This window comes from Mastigoproctus giganteus, chromosome 14, assembly GCF_048544385.1.
Source record: "Mastigoproctus giganteus isolate SK-2022 chromosome 14, ASM4854438v1, whole genome shotgun sequence".
Lineage (NCBI taxonomy): Eukaryota > Metazoa > Arthropoda > Arachnida > Uropygi > Thelyphonidae > Mastigoproctus > Mastigoproctus giganteus.
Window position 1 is genome coordinate 20,480,960 of NC_143588.1, and position 21,085 is coordinate 20,502,044.

Sequence of the window (21,085 nt, forward strand, 5' to 3'; positions counted from 1 at the left end):
ACATGGATATCATGAAATTTCAACACAGCATTCTAAATGGAATTTCTGTTTCAACTTACAGATTTAGGCAACTAAAAAACATATATAGGCAGTTCTCGCTTTTCGAGTTTTCACTTTACGAGTTTTTTTCCCCAAGTATCAACAAAATCGAAAATATGAAATATTAATTGCAAAAAAATGAATGTTAAAAACATTCATAAATACCGCATTCCAAACAACGTGTGTAGCTATACAATACAATACAGTGTATCCCGCTTTACGATATTAATCAGTTCATGAGACACCATCGTATCGTTAAAATACCATAATGTGAACCCAATAACACATTGTTTTTTGATAATTCGTTTCAAGATCTCGGAAGTTGAAATTTTCGCGACATCTAAGCTATTTATCTCTCTAAAATGTTTAAGGTCACCAGCGTGACATTAAGGCCATGCATATGAGCATGGTTTGTAAATTGTATTAGTTACCAATTCAAATCCTTAAAATGCACTACACTTTCATCATTATCATATGTTTCATTATAAGAATCAATTTTAAACGTAGGTGGTAGATGACTCTCATTAACCGGTGAAATACCACCACTTTGCTTATTGGAGGCTTGAAATGGTGAAACCCATGTTTAGTCTCTAGAGCAAAGTTTCCGGCATCCCCCCCCCCATACTTCTCCTTCAATCCATGCACGGTACTAAGTAATATAGGTTTTGATACCTTTCGTGTTTATCATAAAAAAAAAAAAAAAAAAAACGCCTTTGTGATATTTTTATAAAACACATTTTTGAGGTCACTACCATAAAACAATAAAAACAATTTGCACTTTCCGATTTATTGGGCTTTTCTGTTACTTACTGCAAGCAATTATAAATGGGTAGTAAATGCGATCTTCTTGCATTTGCGAAAATACCGATAGCTGGAATTGTGTGGTGTTTTATGTTATTATGGCGAAATGTGTTTCCCCTTTACTGAAATCTTCAATCATATAAAAAAAATAAATAAATTTTCAGAATCTTCTCTTCGTTCCTTTTTTTTAAGTTTCGTAAACTTGTTACTCCACGTGAATCGTGTTAGTTGCAATTTGTGTGTGCTGTTAAAAAATGTTTATGCATGCAATCGTGAAATTTATAATTAAAAGAGAAGATTATCGTGGAAACAAACGTCTCTTGAAACATTTCTGAAGAAGACGCCTCCTTGTGCAACAAACCAAAAAATCACTCAAGATAAAATTATTATCATCATGAATTTTATTACTGCAGGAGCATTATTAACTTGTTTATTATATTAGTCGATGATGATGAAGAATAAACATTCTTTAACATTTGTAAGTCGTAAATAATTTGCTTGATTTTACAGGCTACGTTTTCATTTCTTTCAATAAATCAATCATTGTTTAAACAAACTAATTAGCTAACTAATTTCATTGTTGAGAACGTAACCCCTATTTTTAACCTTATGTCAATGGAAAATAAATTCCTGCTTTATGTCAATGGGAAATAAATTCCCGCTTTACATGTTTTCGCTTTACGAGCGCACTAGGAACAAATCAACTCGTAAAGTCGAGAACTATCTGTAATAAACAAATCCCTCACAAACTTATTATAATAAAAGTGTTTCTGGAAGAATTGCTAATAATCCCCCATCTACCATACAACAATCAATCAACCAATATAATGATATAGTATGATATTTTTAAAAGAGGTAAGGAAAAAATCACTCAAGATAAAATTATTATCATCATGAATTTTATTACTGCAGGATCATTATTAACTTGTTTAATATATTTAAATTACAGAAGAGTCATTCTGTATTTGATATCTGGCTCTTGACAGAGACTTAGCTGACTGGATTCAGAAATATGTCCAGAAAACTTCAAATTAATTAGGAGGGATAGAGAAAATAAGATGGGGGAGTATCTCTGTTGATACATAATAAACTGCATATAAGGGTAATATATATCCTTAATGAAAAATGAGGATACATATATTAAATTAAAAATTGGAAACATAATTCTTAAACTGGTGGCAGAATCCTTCTCCCTAATAGTAGTAGTATGTGATGCAAGAAAGCATGTGTTTGAGCTTATGCAGCATCAGCCAAAAAAAAAAAAAAAATCACACCATTCTCTCCAAATGCCTGTCCAGTTCCTCCTTAAATTTATTCAATCTATCAACTTCCACAATGACAGATGGAAGTTTGTTCCAGCAATTAACCACCCGCTGGCTAAAGGCAAATTTCCGCATATCTATTCTACATCTGTCTTTTCTTAATTTGAATTTATGCCCCCTTAGGTTCGTAATCTGAACAAGTGGAAGGATCCCATCAGAATTCAGTGTGCTCAACCCATTCAAGGCCTTATATACCACAATCAGATCACCGCGAAGATGCCTAGTCTCCAGCCACTGCAATTTGCAGATCTTAAGCCTCTCTTGGTAAGAGGATCCCTTCATTCCCCTCACCAATCTTGTTGCCCTTCTCTGTACACGCTCAAGCAAATCTACATCCTTCCTAAAATGAGGCCTACAGACCTGTATGCAGTACTCAAGGCGTGGCCTGACCATTGCCTTATACAGAGGGATAATCACCTCCTTTTCCCTGCTAGCAAAATTCCTATATATCATTGACAAAACCCCATGACCTGCCCTGGCAGCCTGTCTGCATTGCTCAGAAAACTTCATATCTGCCAACGCAATTATGCCAAGGTCTTTTTCATTTTCTACCACCTTAAGTGTAGTACCACACAGTTGGTACGTTTCTCTGGGGTTACTTCTACCCATATGCAGTACTTTGCATTTGTCAAGATTAAACTTCAGTTGCCACTTCTTAGCCCATCTGCCCAAATTATCTAGATCCTGTTGCAGTAGCACACTGCCATTACTGTCATTAACAACCCTGCCAACCTTTGTATCATCTGCAAACTTCAACATTAAGCCTGATATACCTTCATCAGTATCATTGATAAATATATTAAACAACAGTGGACCCAACGCCGAACCCTGTGGGACTCCACTAATAACATTAGTCCACGAAGAGCAGCACCCATTGATTACCACCCTCTGTCTTTTTCCACTTAACCATCCTTTTATCCATTGTAGCAACTTACCCTTAATACCATTCTGCTCCAATTTGTACAATAGTCTTTCATGCGCAACAGTGTCAAAAGCTTTCCTGAAATCCAAATAGATGATATCAAAATTATTTTTTGCATCCAGTTCCTTTGTAACCACATCATAATATCCTATCAAATTTGTCAGACAAGACTTTCCCTTAACAAACCCATGCTGTGTCTGAATTATTGCTGCAGTCTTGTCTAGATGATCCTGCAATGCATCTTTAACCAGTGACACCATTATTTTACCCGGAACAGAAGTTAAACTAACAGTAAATAAAGCAATACTTCAAAGCTTGAAAGAACAGCAACAATTTTTATTTATCTCATCTAATCTTCTTCTTTGTCCTCACCTTCTTCCCACGTTCATATGGGGTCGGCACTCTGCTCTTTCCATTCATCGTCCCAATATTCAATGTTCCTATTCTAACACTTTTCAACTCCTTCTTCATCTCTAGCTGAACCGGAACTTTCAACTCCTTCTTCATCTCTTCTTTAACCGGACCTGTCCTTTGTTCGGAAGCCCTGACACATCTACTTTCCATCAATCACCTTTTGTTTTGGCATAGTTTTTATGACCAGATGCCCTTCCTGAAGTCAACCCTCACCATTTATCTAGGCTAGGGATTTAAGCTGCCGATCTGCCAAGCCTTATGCAGCTATATAGAAGTGGTAGCTCTTATACAATGGTGATGTCGCAATTTAATAATTTTACGCAATTTATGCCGAATTTCTAATCTCACTGAACAAGCAGGTGGCACTGCTGTAGTTCTTTTATCTCATGAAAATGGCTGACTCGGTAGAATGACTGTGACCTTGAAAATAACAGTAATAAATAAATCAGCAACACGTGAGTATTTTTACATACAATTTGGTATCCTGAAAACTTCTACCGCAAAGCTATCAGGTAGCACAACTATTCCGCTAATAATTCCCAGTGACTGATTATAGTTCCTTAAAAATTTAACGACCTTGAAATTTCCTAGGTTTTCCTATATCCAAGAATAGCAATGATAGCCATTTTAAAAAAAGTTCACAGTCGGAAAATTAAACCACCTTTAGGTGGTTTAATTTTCTGACTGTGAACTAATTATCTCATCTAATATGGAGATAAAAAGATTAGTATTGGGAGACTTTAATGTACCATATGAATATGAAATTGATAACAAAACATTATTAATGCAACTTATCAACTTTTAGTCAGACATGGGATTCTTTCTCTCAGGTATGTCAAGTTGGTCAGGAATCTTTGAGTGTAAGTGGAGAAGATGACCTTCTTAAAGCATGTATGATGCATTCAAAACAAAGTATGAATCTTACATGCTAAGCTCCAGAGAGAATCATTAAAAGTAAAATGTAGCATTAAAGTTTGTTTATTTGTTATTTGGTTTTTAGGAGCATTAGCAACTAAGGCCATATTACTCCAGGGATATGTGGTAGTCATTCCCTAACCTTTTTGCATCCTCCGTATTTGGTGGTCATGGGCTCGAGTCTAATCAAGAAGCATGCGCTACGCACTGCTGCTCCTGCCCACCTGGCTACGGAGGCACCTCAGAGGAGGAGCATTAAAGTGCACAGCTTTAACAAGCTTTATGAACATTTATATACACTCATATTAACTTATGCCTCTGGAGATTGGCATTATCAAATAACTAATTCCCTAATATTCTGTATCTTCCTTGTTGTTCCAACCTTGGGTTGGGCCTGGTGTATTCCATCTAATCTTCCCAAATCAAACCTTCTGTCATTCTCTTCCACTCAATTCCTTTCATTTCCACATCTTCCCTAATCTGATCCCTCCAACTTTTCCAAGGTCTTCCTCTCAGCCTCTTCTTGTCCATTTTCATCTCAAACATTCTTCTTGATATTCTGTTTGAGTTCATTCTCTTCATGTGTCCAAACCATCGCAAACATGATGCAGTCATCTTCTCCCTCAAACTTTCTATTCCCAAGTTCATTCCAATGTCAATATTTCTAATTTTGTCTCTTCTAGTTTTAGCTAGCATAGTCCTTAACACCTTTATTTCCATTGCTTGGATTCTGCTGGTATCCTTTTTATTCATCCTCCATATCTCAGCAGCATAGGTCAAAACAGGAACAAAATATGTCCTATTTATCAACATTTTGCACTTCATTGGAACTTCCTTAGCCCATAACAGGCTGTTAAGGTTAACAAGACACTCTGATAAGCTATTCTCCTTGTTATTTCCATATCTAGGTTTCCATCCTTTGTTAATACACTCCCTAGGTACTTAAAATTGTTCACCACTTCCAACATTTCATTCCATAATTCTATCCCTTTTACAATGACTTCTCCCCCTCTATCCATCACCATCTCTTTGCTTTTTTGGTTACTTATCTTTAGACCATACTCACTGATTACACTTTCCCAATGTGTTAGTTTCTCTTGAAGTTGTTTTTTTTTTTTTTTGTTTATTTATTATTATTATTATTGTTTTTTTTGTTTTTAGGAGCATTAGCAACTAAGGCCATATTGCTCCGGGGATATGCGGTGGTCATTCCCTGACCTTTCCGCATCCTCCATATTTGGTGGTTACGGCCTCGAACCCCAGTCTAATCAAGAAGCGTGTGCACGCACTGCTGCTCCTGCCCAGCTGGCTACGGAGGCGCCCTCTTGAAATTCTTCCTCCTTGTTTGCTCATAGGATAACATCATCTGCAAACACAGCTTTCCACCTTTTTTATCACCCACAGCTACAAGGATATTATTGTCCATGACATAATAAAAAGTAGTGCTTATAACACTACCCAGTCAAAGTCAGGGTATTGGACAATGGAAACCAATCAGAGTCCCCAAATTACGTCCTCACACAACTTTCACACTTTGAATACATATTTTTAATCATCACAACCTCCTCCCTGTCTATTACCATTTTATCCAGACTTTCCCACATTTTTTCTCTTTGCACACTATCATATTCAAAATCTAAAAATACCAGAAAGAGGCTCTCAGTACACTCCTTCTAGCAATTCTCTTAAAGCAAACATCAGGTCAATCGTTGACCCTCCTCTTCTAAATCCATACTGTTCTTCCATCATTCTCTCTTCTATTTCGTTCACTTAATCTTGTCTTAAGTGTTTGCTCAAAAATTTTAGCACAATGGCATAATACAATGATTCCCCAATAGTTTCATGTCTCTTTCATATCTTCCATTCCAGCTGTATCTCATTATCTTATGGCTTAGCTTCTTGTCAAACCAAGTATTACTTATTTTTAATCCATTCTGCAAGCACAGATTCACCAGCCTTTGGCCTTCATTTCTTTGTCCATATCCATAAAATCCAATAACACTCACCAACCCTATTCTTTCTCTCCCTACCTGTGCATTTAAATCTCCCATAATTACAACACTCTTTTTCCAGGATGAGACTTTCCAACTGCTCCTCAAATCCGATCTTCTTGCTGTCTTCTGCTCCTTGTTGGAGAGCACTAGAGTCAAAAATATTCCCTCCAAATTCAAAGGTAAGTCTCATAATTGGTTCACTAATTCCTTCCACTTCTTTAATTCTTGCATTTTTCACCTTGCTTACAATTAGCATTAGAATTAGCATTAGCATTAGTAGAGGCATTTGATGCAAGAAAGCAAGCTTATGCAGCAACAGCCAAAAAAAAAAAAAAATAAAGTAAAATAAATAAATAAAAAATAACCACTTCCACTTCATCCCTCTGTTCGTTTGAAATACCTGTCCAGCTGAGCCTTAAACTCATTTAGGCTATCAACTTCCACGACAAGGGATGGAAGTCTGTTCCACCTACCAACACCCGCTGGCTAAAGGCAAATTTCCGCACATCTATCCTACATCTGTCTTTCCTCAATTTGAACTTATGCCCTCTCAGGTGATTATTCTGAGCAAGAGGAAGAATCCCATCAGCATTGAGCATGCTCAAACCATTCAAGGCTTTGTACACCTCTATCAGATCACATCGCTGGTGCCTAGTCTCCAGACACTGTAATTCGCAAAACTTAAGCCTTTCTTCATAAGGGCACCAATTTGTTCCATTCACTAATCTTGTTGCTCTTCTCTGTACTCGTATCAGCAGCTCTACATCCTTCTTGAAATGAGGCCTCCAGGCCTGTATACAGTACTCTAGTTGTGGCCTGACCATTGCCTTATACAAGGGAATAATCACCTCCTTATCCCTGCTAGAAAAATTCCTATATATCATTGACAATACACCATGAGCTACTCTTGCAGCCCGTCTGCACTGCTCAGAGAACTTCATATCTGCCTGCACAACCACACCCCAGGTCCCTTTCATTCTCTACCACTGTCAGTGTAGTACCACAGAGTTGATACGTTGCTCTGCGGTTGCTGTTTCCCATATGTAGTACTTTACATTTGTCAATGTTAAACTTTATTTGCCACCTCTCAGCCCATCTGCTCAATCTTTCCAGATCCTGTTGCAGAAGCATAGTGTCAGTAGTGTCCTTGACAACCCTGCCAACCGTCGTATCGTCTGCAAACCTGGACATTAAGCCTGATATACCATCATCAATATCATTTATAAATACAGAGAACAATAAAGGACCCAATACTGAACCCTGAGGGACTCCACTAATAACATTAGTCCACGATGAGCAGTGTCCATTGATTACCACTCTCTGTCTTCTCCCCCTCAACCACCCCTTTATCCATAGCAGCAATTTGCCTCCAATGCCATACTGCTCCAATTTATGCAGCAGTCTTCCATGTGCAACAGTATCAAAAGCCTTTCTAAGATCCAAGCATATAATATCAAAGTTATTCAATGCATCCAGTTCTTTTGTGACTGCATCATAGTATCCAATCAAATTGGTCAGGCAAGACTTCCCCTTAACAAAACCATGCTATGTCCGAGCTATAACTGAAGTCTTGTCTAGATGATCCTGCAGTGCTTCTTTAACCAGTGCCTCCATTAATTTTCCGGCAACAGAAGTTAAACTCACAGGTCTATAATTACTTGTGTCAGCCTTTGATCCTCCCTTGTGAATTGGGGTCACATTTGCACATCTCCAGTCCATGGGTACCTCCCCTGAATCCAAGGAAGCTCTCATAATTATGGCTAAGGGTTTGCTTACTTCCTTTGCTGCCTCCTTTAATATAACTGGATAGATCCCATCCACCCCAGGTGCCTTTCTTGAGTTTATCTTCAACAATTTCTCCTCCACTTTACTCTCAGTTATTACAAGATTCTCTAGCTTACTGCTAGAGTTGAATACACCTCTGGCATTCCCCTCGCTGAATAACTCCTCATGTGTGAATGTCGATGCAAAATATTCATTTAGTTTGTTAGCTACCTGAGCAGGGTCATCAACAGTTGACCCATCGATATCAAGTGGACCAATCTGATTCATCCCCTTCTATCTACAGTTTACATAAGTAAAGAACTCTTTGCTGTTTTTCTTCGCATACCTTGCCAAGGATCTCTTGTAATCTGCCTTCGCCTGCCTAACCTCCTTTGTAATTTGGTTACAGATCAACTTGTATCTATCATAGGCTTCTGTGTCACGTGTTAATTTGTATGTATCCCATGCATTTTTCTTCTCTGCCATATGCCTCATTAGTTCATCTGACATCCATTTAGGCCTAAACCTTGAACAATATTTCTTAGTTGGTATGTAAAGCCTAGTAGCTTCCAAGATAAGTTCTTTAAATGCTTCCCATTTTGAATCTGCTGCTTGTAACATCATCAGCCGATCCCACTGTATAGAACCTAAATACTGTCTCAGTCCATCGTAGTCGCCTTTGCGAAAGCAATATCCCTTCCCTTTACCCCTAATGGTAGTTACCTCTTTGAGTAACTCCCACTTCAGAACACTGTGATCACTGCCACCTAGTGGTTCATTTATCTGCAGATTCTTAATGCATGAAGAATCACTACTGATAATCAAATCAAGAGTATTACTCCCTCTAGTTGCCTCCCGAACATGCTGATGTAGAAAACAATCATCCAATAAATCCACAAAAGCCTTGCTGGTGTGTGAGTGACCAACCCCCAAATTCCAGTCAATATCTGGGAAATTAAAATTAGCATTAGCATTAGCATTAGTAGAGGCATTTTGATGCAAGAAAGCAAGCTTATGCAGCATCAGCCAAAAAAAAAAAAAAAAAAAAAAAACCCCACTTCCACTTCACCCCTCTGTTCGTTCAAAATACCTGTCCAGCTGAGCCTTAAACTTATTTAGGCTATCAACCTCCACCACAAGGGATGGGAGTCTGTTCCACCAAACAACCACCCGCTGGCTAAAGGCAAATTTCCGCACGTCCATCCTACATCTGTCCTTCCTCAATTTGAATTTATGCCCTCTCAGGTGATTTTTCTGAGCTAGAGGAAGAATCCCATCAGCATTGAGCATGCTTAAACCATTCAAGGCTTTATACACCTCTATCAGGTCACCTCGCTGGTGCCTAGTCTCCAGACACTGTAATTTGCAAAACTTAAGCCTTTCTTCGTAAGAGCACCCCTTTGTTCCATTCACTAATCTTGTTGCTCTTCTCTGTACTCGTTCCAGCAGCTCTACATCCTTCTTGAAATGAGGCCTCCAGACCTGTATACAGTACTCTAGGTGTGGCCTGACCATTGCCTTATACAATGGAATAATCACCTCCTTATCCCTGCTGGAAAAATTCCTGTATATCATTGACAATACTCCATGAGCTACTCTTGCAGCCCATCTGCACTGCTCAGAGAACTTCATATCTGCCTGCACAACCACCCCCACGTCCCTTTCATTCTCTACCACTGTCAGTGTAGTACCACAGAGTTGATACGTTGCTCTGGGGTTGCTGTTTCCCATGTGTAGTACTTTACATTTGTCAATGTTAAACTTCATTTGCCACCTCTCAGCCCATCTGCTCAACCTTTCCAGATCCTGTTGCAGCAGCATAGTGTCAGTAGTGTCCTTGACAACCCTGCCAACCTTTGTATCGTCTGCAAACTTGGACATTAAGCTTGATATACCATCATCAATATCATTTATAAATACAGAAAACAATAATGGACCCAACACTGAGCCCTGAGGGACTCCACTAATAACATTAGTCCACGATGAGCAGTGTCCATTGATTACCACTCTCTGTCTTCTCCCCCTCAACCACCCCTTTATCCATAGCAGCAATTTGCCTCCAATGTCACACTGCTCCAATTTGTGTAGCAGTCTTCCACGTGCAACAGTATCAAAAGCCTTTCTAAGATCCAAGTATATAATATCAAAGTTATTCCCTGCATCCAGTTCTTTTCTGACTGCATCATAGTATCCAATCAAGTTGGTCAGGCAAGACTTCCCCTTAACAAAACCATGCTGTGTCTGAGCTATAACTGAAGTCTTGTCTAAATGATCCTGCAGTGCTTCTTTAACCAGTGCCTCCATTAATTTTCCTGGAACAGAAGTTAAGCTCACAGGTCTATAATTACTTGTGTCAGCCTTTGATCCTCCTTTGTGAATTGGGGTCACATTTGCACATTTCCAGTCTATGGGTACCTCCCCTGAGTCCAAGGAAGCTCTCATAATTATGGCTAAGGGTTTGCTTACTTCCTTTGCTGCCTCCTTTAATATAACTGGATAGATCCCATCCACCCCTGTTGCCTTTCTTGTGTTTATCTTCAACAGTTTCTCCTCCACTTTACTCCCAGTTATTTCAAGATTCTGTAGCTTACTGCTAGAGTTGAATACACCTCTGGCATTCCCCTTGCTGAATAACTCCTCATGTGTGAATGTCGATGCAAAATATTCATTTAGTTTGTTAGCTACCTGAGCAGGATCATCAACAGTTGACCCATCGATATCAAGTGGACCAATCTGATTCATCCCCTTCTATCTACAGTTTACATAAGTAAAGAACTCTTTGCTGATTTTCTTTGCATCCCTTGCCAAGGATTTCTCGTAATCTGAGTTCGCCTGCCTAACCTCCTTTGTAACTTGGTTGCATATCAACTTGTATCTATCATAGGCTTCTGTGTCATGTGTTAATTTGTAAGTATCCCATGCATTTTTCTTCTCTGCCATATGCCTCATTAGTTCATCTGACATCCATTTTGGCCTAAACCTTGAACAATATTTCTTAATTGGTATGTAAAGCCTAGTAGCTTCCAAGATAAGTTCTTTGAATGCTTCCCATTTTGAATTTGCTGTTGGTAACATCATCAGTTGGTCCCACTGTATAGAATTTAAATACTGTCTCAGTCCATCGTAGTCGCCTTTACGGAAGCAATAACCCTTCCCTTTACCCCTAATGGTAGTTACCTCTTTGAGTAAATCCCACTTCAGCACACTGTGATCACTGCCACCTAGTGGTTCATTTATCTGCAGATTCTTAATGCATGAAGAATCACTCCTGATAATCAAATCAAGAGTATTACTCCCTCTAGTTGCCTCCCGAACATGCTGATGTAGAAAACAATCATCCAATAAATCCACAAAAGCCCTGCTAGTGCGTGAGTAACCAGACCCCAAATTCCAGTCAATATCTGGGAAATTAAAATCCCCCATTATAAGACTCTCTGATTTACTGGCCCACTCTATTTCCCTGTACAGTTCCTTATTATACTCATCAGAATCATTAGGCCTATAGCACACTCCTACTCTCAATTTTGATCTCCCAATGCTTATGTCACACCAAACTGACTCAACACTGCACTGTCCAGCGATGTCGACTGGCTTCATTTCCTTGGTTTTTATGTGTTTCTTAACTAATAGCATAACCCCTCCCCCCTTCCTATCCTGTCTATCCTTTCTGTAGACGTTGTACTCCCCAAATTGCAGTTCTGCATCCCTTATATCTGTGTGACACCACGTCTCTGATATCCCAACAATATCTGCCTTTGATGTTTTGAGCAATACCTCAAATTCATCAAATATATTTACTAAACTCCTAGAATTGGTGTACACACAAGTATACCTGCACCTGTTTCTATTCTTAGCTACCCTAACACAACCCATGTGTTTACTTGTACCGCAATGGCTCCCAGCAGTCTCTGAAATACCATGCATCTTGTTTTTCAGGTTTCTGCTCATTCTAATAGAAGCAGTGCAAGAATCTCTTTCACCTCTGCCAGTGGCTACTGTCAATCTATTGGTCTTTGTCTCCCCCCAAGCTAGCAGTTTTCCGACCCACCTAACACTGCCTCGATAGCGTCAGCAAACATTCTTGCACCCTTTCTATTTAAGTGTATCCCATCCCTGTAGAAGCAATCTCTCCTGTTAACAAGTAGCAACAAATCCCCCATTATAAGACTCTCTGATTTACTGGCCCACTCTATTTCTCTGTACAGTTTCTTATTATACTCATCAGAGTCATTAGGCCTATAGCACACTCCTACTCTCAATTTTGATCTCCCAGTGCTTATATCACACCAAACTGACTCGACACTGCACTGTCCAGTGATGTCGACTGGCTTCACTTCCTTGGATTTTATGTGTTTCTTAACTAATAGCATAACCCCTCCTTCCTTCCTATCCTGTCTATCCTTTCTGTAGACATTGTACTCTCCAAATTCCAGTTCTACATTCCTTATATCTGTGTGACACCACGTCTCTGAAATCCCAACAATATCTGCCTTTGATGTTTTGAGCAATAACTCAAATTCATCAAATTTATTTACTAAACTCCTAGCATTGGTGTACACGCAAGTATACATGCACCTGCTCTTCCTCTTAGCCACCCTAACACAACCCATGTGTTTACTTGTACCCTCATGATTCCCAGCAGTCTCTGTAATATCCTGCATCTTATTTTCCAGGCTACTGCTCATTCCAATAGAAGCAGTACAAGAATCACTTTCTCCTCTGTCAGTGGCTACTGTTAATCTATTAGTCCTTGTATCCCCCCAATCTAGCAGTTTTCCGACCCACCTAACACTGCCTCGATAACATCAGCAAACATTCTTGCACCCTTTCTACATAAGTGTTTGTTTGTTTGTTTGTTATTTGGATTTTAGGAGCATTAGCAACTAAGGCCATATTGCTCCGGGATATGCGGTGGTCATTCCCTGACCTGTCCGCATCCTCCGTATTTGGTGGTGACGGGCTCGAACCCCGGTCTACTATATAAGTGTATCCCATCCCTGTAGAAGCAGTCTCTCCTGTTAACAAGTACAGACCAGGCTGAAAAAAAATTCTACCCCTTGAGCCCTGCACAATCTTTCCAGGGCCGAATTGATCGACAGGGCACTCATCATATACTCCCTCCTATCGTGTCTGTGCAGAATTGCAGACACTTTCAAATTCGACCCTAAAATCACGGCTTTTTTCATCAGTGACCTGTACTTGTTAAGTAATTCCGCCGGTCTCCTACTCTTAATATCATTAGTGCCAATGTATACACCTATATCACCTTTTGTGCCCTTAAAAGATGATATCTGCTCTACAACGTCATCAACCTTTGCCCCTGGCAGACATACCCTGGTCCTGTTCCACCTATCCTTTTTACAAAGCATGTTTCCCGTTTCCCTGACAATAGAGTCACCAACAACTACTAGTTCCTTTGGGACCAGCGCATTCTGCCTTGGGGGTTGCCGCTGTGTTGCGCGATGACCAAGTGCAAGCTCTGGCATTGGTGTGGGCAGCTGAGAGCTTGATGGGCCCCTCACTTGTAATCCTTCGAGGGCATCCACCCTGTCCTTCAAGCTCTCATATAGGCCCATAACAACGCTGAGTTGTCGCCTGATTTCCTTACACTCCTTGCATCGTGCACATACAAAGACATCCCCCATGGCAGTATCATGTCCCATACCTGACTGCTCTGCAAACATCAAGCAAATAGTGCATCTTAAAAGGCTGTGATTCAGAGGGCAACTGCCCCCCCTCAGTTCTCCCCTGAGCCACAGCATTCCCATTAGCTTGAGCCTTTTGCTTTGCTGCTCTGGTTTGAGTCATGATTTCGATTTACTTTCAATAAAATTTCAATTTCAGTATAAAATTAAATCCTAAACTTGTATCCCAACACAGTTATAACGCTATATTTATGTTTCAGTAACGAGTGTTATCTACGAAATCTACGAGTGTTATCTACGAAATATTTATGTTTCAGTAACGAGTATTATCTACGAAATCTACGAATATTTATGTTTCAGTAACGAGTGTTATCTACGAAATATTTATGTTTCAATAACGAGTGTTATCTACGAAATCTATGAGTGTTATCTACGAAATATTTATGTTTCAGTAACGAGTGTTATCTACGAAATATTTGTTTCAGTAACGAGTGTTACCTACGAAATCCCTTTATATAACTTCCGTATCGTTATGTATTAATTATTTATTTTTACTAATTATTTATGTTACGTAACCTAAGTGGTTATATATATACTTAAAAGTACAATTTAATTGCCAATGAAGTTCGACAAGATTAATAGATTTTACTGATTAATTTTCCCGTAACAATGGCGGCTATTTACGAACGGTATACACGTGGATTTGATACCCTTTCCGATACTAAGTAATACCTACAAAATCTCTATCTAAGTTACTTTAAACTTAAGTACCGTAAATAGGAATATAAAGCTACTCTAGAAAATAAGTTAATATGTCAATTTAAACTAATAGAGCAGAAAATAAATCAGAAAAAACTTCTCTGTTCCAAGAGCGGCAGAAAGGCACATCCGCACCGGCAACTCTCGTCCTCAGACTCGACAATTATACCTCAGACAATTATACCACTCCAATCCTGAATTTGTCTTCTGCACCTTTCCAATATAATGTTTTCCCTCTTTCTTCCACTAAGTCTCACTCAAACTCAAATTGTCCAATTCCTTTCCTTCACCATATCAATTCACTAATCCATCTAAGTAAACTCGGTGTCTCAATTCACAGTCCCGGGTCTTGGCATTCTCTCTCTCTCTCTCTCTCTCTCGAGAGAGAGAGAGAGAGAGAGAGAGAGAGAGAGTGAGAGGGGGAAGGGGGCACTGCAAGTTCTATCTGACATTATGCCAGTATATTTATTACTAGTCTGTTCTAGAATATGCCAAAAGAAGAAACACTCCAACGGAGCTAAAGGATCTTTGGTCATGCCCAATTAAGGGCTGGGCTTATGGTATATTAAGTGATGTATATTAAGAGAAGGCACTTCACTGATGAACTAACAGTCATATAGCAATCAGTATGCTTGGCCTGTAAGATTTGCATACCTGGGATCCAAAAATAAATTTATATCACAAAACTGCATGACAGGGCATAGTACCCAAAGAAGTACAGGAAACTGCATGGTGGATATTCAAATCTCTCGTACACTTTGCATGTAGTTAGCATTAGTATGGGCATACAATGCAAGAAAGCAAGCTTATGCAGCACAGTCAAAAAAAAAAAACACCTTCCCATTTCACCCTCCATTCATTCCAAATGCCTGTCCAGCTCAGCCTTAAATTATTTAGGCTATCAACTTCCACAACAAAAGATGAAAGTCTGTTCCACCAATCAACTACCCAACTGCTAAAATCTATTCTGCAACTCTCTTTCCTCTCAAGTTGAATCTATGCCCCTTCATGTCCTTAGTCTGAGGAAGAGGAAGAATCCCATCAGCATTCAGCTTGCTCAACCCATTCAAGGCCTTATACACCTCAATCAGATCACCTCACAGGTGCCTACTCTCCAGGTGCTGCAATTTGCAGACTTTAAGCCTTTCTTGGTAAGAGCACCCCTTTGTTCCTCTCACTAATCTTGTTGCCCTTCTTTGTACTTGTTCTAGCAACTCCACATCCTTCCTAAAATGTGGTCTCCAGACCTGTACACAGTACTCTATGTACAGCCTGACAATTGCCTTGTATAATATGATAATCTCGTCCCTGTCCCTGCTAGCAAAATTCCTATATATCTTTGACAAGACTCCATGACCTGCCCTGGCAGCCCGTCGGCACTGCTCAGCAAACATCATATTCGACTGCACAATTACCCACAGGTCTTTTTCACTTTCCACTTCCCTGAGTGTAGTATCACACAGAGTTGGTACGTTTCTCTTCGGTTATCGCTACCAATATGCAGTACTTTGCATTTGTCAACGTTAAACTTCAGTTGCCACTTCTCAGCCCATTTTCCCAACTTATCTAGATCCAGTTGGAGTAGCATACTGTCTTTACTGTCGTTAACAACCCTGCCAACCTTTGTATCATCTGCAAACTTCAACATTAAACCTGATATACCTTCAATATCACTGATAAATATACAAAACAACAATGGGCCCAACACCAAACCCTGGGGACCTCCACTAACAACATTTGTCCATCAAGATCAGTGTCCATTTATTACCACTCTCTGTCGTCTCCCACTCAACCATCCCTTTATCCATTGTAGCAACTTACCCTTAATTCCATACCTCTCCAATTTGTACAGCAGTCTTCCATATGCAACAGCCTCTAGCTTGGTGTCTCTAGGTTGTCTCTAGTTTGGTGACTTCGTAGTGTGCTTGCATGATGACCATATTCATTTTGATAATCCATTTCTGCAATGACTTTTTCTTCCATCCTGGGTGGTCACCAGCACAGTTGTCCAGGATGTAACTACAGTTGGTTAGGCTGGATGGGCTCACCCTTCCCTTCTAGTAGCCATACAAGGTAAGCCATTCATAGAAGACAGTAGAACAAGCACCACTTGTTCTACTGTCTTCCTTTCTCCCTAGGAAGACAGTGCCACTTGCTTAATTTTCTTCCTAAGGAGACAGTCAACTTTTCGAACTGATCCCTCTGCTGAAGACCTGAACTTGAGTGACTTTATCCTACATCACATTCAATGCTGTATGGTCAGTACTTCTACATGTCATCTTCCATCAGCTATGGAAGTGGACCTGTTTAGCTTGTGGCTTTTGCATCCAGTGGGTGGCAGTTACTCATGATGATGCCAGATAGGGCTACTCTCTATCTCAGCCATTGCGTCGACCTTGGGAATGTCAGTCTGATGAAGGAGCTTTCATGATTTTTTTTTTATTATTTTTATTTTTCATTCTTATTATTTTTATTTTTCATTCTTATTATTTTTATTTTTCATTCTTATTATTTATGTATTTGACAAAAGTCTTCTATTTATGTTGGATAATTAGCATTAGCATTAGCATTAGTAGAGGCATATGATGCAACAAAGCAAGCTTATTCAGCATCAGCCAAAAAAAAAAAAAAAAAAACCCACTCCCATTTCACCCCTCCGTTCGTTCGAAATACCTGTCCAGTTGAGCTTTAAATTTGTTTAGGCTATCAACTTCAACAACAAGTGATGGAAGTCGGTTCCACCAACCAACCACCCGCTGGCCAAAGGCAAATTTCCGCACATCTATCCGACATCCGTCCTTCCTCAATTTGAATTTATGCCCTCTGAGGTGATTATTCTGAGCAAGATGAAGAATCCCATTGGCATTGAGCATGCTCAAACCATTCAAAGCCTTATACACCTCTATCAGATCACCTCGCCGGTGCCTAGTCTCCAGACTCTGTAATTTGCAAAACTTAAGCCTTTCTTCGTAAGAGCAACCCTTTGTTCCATTTACTAATCTTGTTGCCCTTCTCTGTACCCGTTCCAGCAGCTCTACATCCTTCTTGAAATGAGGCCTCCAGACCTGTATACAGTACTCAAGATGTGGCCTAACCATTGCCTTATACAAGGGAATAATCACCTCCTTATCCCTGCTAGAAAAATTCCTGTATATCATTGACAAGACACCATGAGCTACTCTTGCAGCTCGTCTGCACTGCTCAGAGAACTTCATATCTGCCTGCACAATTACCCCCAGGTCCTTTTCATTCTCCACCACTGTCAGTGTAGTACCGCAGAGTTGATACGTTGCTCTGGGGTTACTGTATCCCATATGTAGTACTTTACATTTGTCAATGATAAACTTCATTTGCCACCTCTCAGCCCATCTGTTCAACCTTTCCAGATCCTGTTGCAGCAGCATAGCGTCAGTAGTGTCCTTAACGACCCTGCCAACCTTTGTATCATCTGCAAACTTGGACATTAAACTTGATATCCCATCATCAATATCATTCATAAACACCGAAAACAACAACGGACCCAACACTGAACCTTGAGGAACTCCACTAATAACATTATTCCACGTTGAGCAGTGTCCATTGATTACCACTTTCTGTCTTCTGCCACTCAACCATCCCCTTATCCATAGTAGCAATTTGCCTCCAATGCCACACTGCTCCAATTTGTGCAGCAGTCTTCCATGTGCAACAGTATCAAAAGCCTTTCTAAGATCCAAATATATAATATAAAAGTTATTCCCTGCATCCAGTTCTTTTGTGACTACATCATAGTATCCAATCAAATTGGTCAGGCAAGACCTGCCCTTAACAAAACCATGCTGCGTCTGAGCTATAACGGAATTCTTGTCTAGATGATCCTGCAGTGCTTCTTTAACCAGTGCCTCCATTAATTTACCTGGAACAGAAGTTAAACTAACAGGTCTATAATTACTTGTGTCAGCCTTTGATCCTCCTTTGTGAATTGGGGTTACATTTGCACATCTCCAGTCTATGGGTACCTCCCCTGAGTCCAAAGAAGCTCTCATAATTATGGCTAGGGGTTTGCATACTTCCTTTGCTGCCTCCTTTAATATAACTGGATAGATCCCATCCACCCCAGGTGCCTTTTTTATGTTTATCCTCAACAATCTCTCCTCCACTTTCCTCTCAGTTATTACAAAATCATCCAGCTCACTGCCAATGTTTACTTTACCTACATCATTCTCCTTCCTGAATAACTCCTCATGCGTGAATGTAGATGCAAAATACTCGTTTAGATTGTTAGCCACCTGAGCAGGATCCTCAACTGTTGAACCATCAATATCCAGTGGACCAATCTGATTCATCCCTTTCCTTCTCAAGCTCAAGTATGTAAAGAACTCTTTTCTGTTTTTCTTTGCATCCTTTGCCAATGATTTTTCGTAGTCTGCCTTTGCCTGCCTAATCTCCTTTGTGACTTGGTTACAGACCAACTTATATCTATCATAGGCTTCCATGTCACCCATTAATTTGTATGTATCCCATGCATTTTTCTTCTCTGCCACATGTCTCATTAGTTCATCTGACAACCATTTAGGCCTAAACCTTGAACAATATTTCTTAGTTGGTATGTAAAGCCTGGTAGCCTCCAAGATTAGTTCCTTGAATGCTTCCCATTTTGAGTTTGCTGTTGGTAACATCATCAGTTGGTCCCACTGCACAGAATTTAAATACTGTCTCAGACCATCATAGTCTCCTTTACGAAAACAAAAACCCTTCCCTTTACCTCTGATGGTAGTTACCTCCTTGAGTAAATCCCACTTCAACACACTGTGATCACTGCCACCTAGTGGTTCATTTATCTGCAGGTTCTTAATGCATGAAGAATCACTACTGATAATCAGATCAAGAGTATTGCTCCCTCTTGTTGCCTCACGAACATGCTGATGTAGAAAACAATCATCCAATAAATCCACAAAAGCCTTGCTAGTGTGCGAGTGACCAACCCACAAATTCCAGTCAATATCTGGGAAATTAAAATCCCCCATTATAAGACTCCCTGATTTACTGGCCCACTCTATTTCCCTGAACAATATCTTATTATACTCATCAGAGTCATTAGGCCTATAACACATTCCTACTCTCAATTTTGATTTCGCTATGCTTATGTCACACCAAACTGACTAGACACTGCCCTGTCCATCGATGTCGACTGGCTTCACTTCCTTGGACTTTATGTGTTTCTTAATTAATAGCATAACCCCTCCTCCCCTCCTGTCCTGTCTATCCTTTCTATACACATTGTATTCCCCAAATTCCAGTTCCGCATTACTTATATCTGTGTGACACCACGTCTCTGATATCCCAACAATATCTGCCTTTGATGTTTTGAGCAATACCTCAAATTCATCAAATTTATTTACCAAACTCCTAGCATTGGTGTACACGCAGGTATACATGCACCTGTTTCTATTCTTAGCTACCCTAACACAACCCATGTGTTTACTTGTACCGCAATGACTACCAGCAGTCTCTGAAATATCGTGCATCTTGTTTTTCAGACTTCTGCTCATTTCAATAGAAGCAGTGCAAGAATCACTTCCACCTCTGCCAGTGGCTACTGTTAATCTATTAGTCCTTGTATCCCCCCCAACTAGCAGTTTTCCGACCCACCTAACACTGCCTCGACAGCATCAGCAAAAATTCTTGCACCCTTTCTATTTAAGTGTATCCCATCCCTGTAGAAGCAATCTCTCCTGTTAACAAGTACAGTCCAGGCTGAAAAAAATTCTACCCCTTGAGCCTTGCACAATCCCTCCAGGGCCAAATTGATCGACAAGGCTCTCATCATATACTCCCTCCTATCGTGTCTGGGCAGAATTGCAGACACTTTCAAGTTCAACCCTAATTCACGGCTTTTTTTCAACAGTGATCTGTACTTGCTAAGTAATTCCGCCGGTCTCCTACTCTTAATATCATTGGTGCCAACGTGTACAACTATATCACCTTTTGTGCCCTTAAAAGATGATATCCGCTCTACAACGTCATCAACCTTTGCCCCTGGCAGACATACCCTGGTCCTATTCCACCTATGCTTTTTACAAAGCATGTTCCCCGTTTCCCTGACAATAGAGTCACCAACAACTACTAGTTCCTGTGGGACCAGCGCATTCTGCCTAGGGGGCTGCTTCTGTGTTGCCTGATGACCAAGTGCAAGCTCTGGCGTTGATGTGGGCAGCTGAGAGCTAGATGGGCCCCTCAATTTATTTCCTTCGAGGGCATCCACCCTGTCCTTCAAGCTCTCATAAAGGCCCAACGCTGAGTTGTCGCCTGATTTCCTTGCACTCCTTACATCGTGCACACACAAAGACATCCCCCTTGGCAGTATCATGTCCCGTACCCGACTGCTCCGCAAACATCAAGCAAACAGTGCATTTTAATAGACTGTGATTCAGAGGGCAACTGTCCCCCTCAGTTGTCCCCTGAACCACAGCACTCCCATTAGCTTGAGCCTTTTGCTTTGCTGCTCTGGTCAGAGTCATGATTCCGATT

The 21,085-nt window shown here is 40.1% G+C and overlaps 1 protein-coding gene across 1 annotated transcript in view; it reads right to left on the reverse strand.

Moving 5' to 3' along the window:
* LOC150075004 (uncharacterized) overlaps positions 1 to 21,085 on the reverse strand; it is a 1,344,778-nt gene that overhangs the window by 484,422 nt on the left and 839,271 nt on the right. Inside the window, exon 20 of the mRNA XM_090389033.1 lies at positions 3,535 to 3,546. Within this exon, the coding sequence (XP_090245159.1) occupies positions 3,535 to 3,546 (12 nt within the window). The remainder of the gene's footprint in view (positions 1 to 3,534; positions 3,547 to 21,085) is intronic.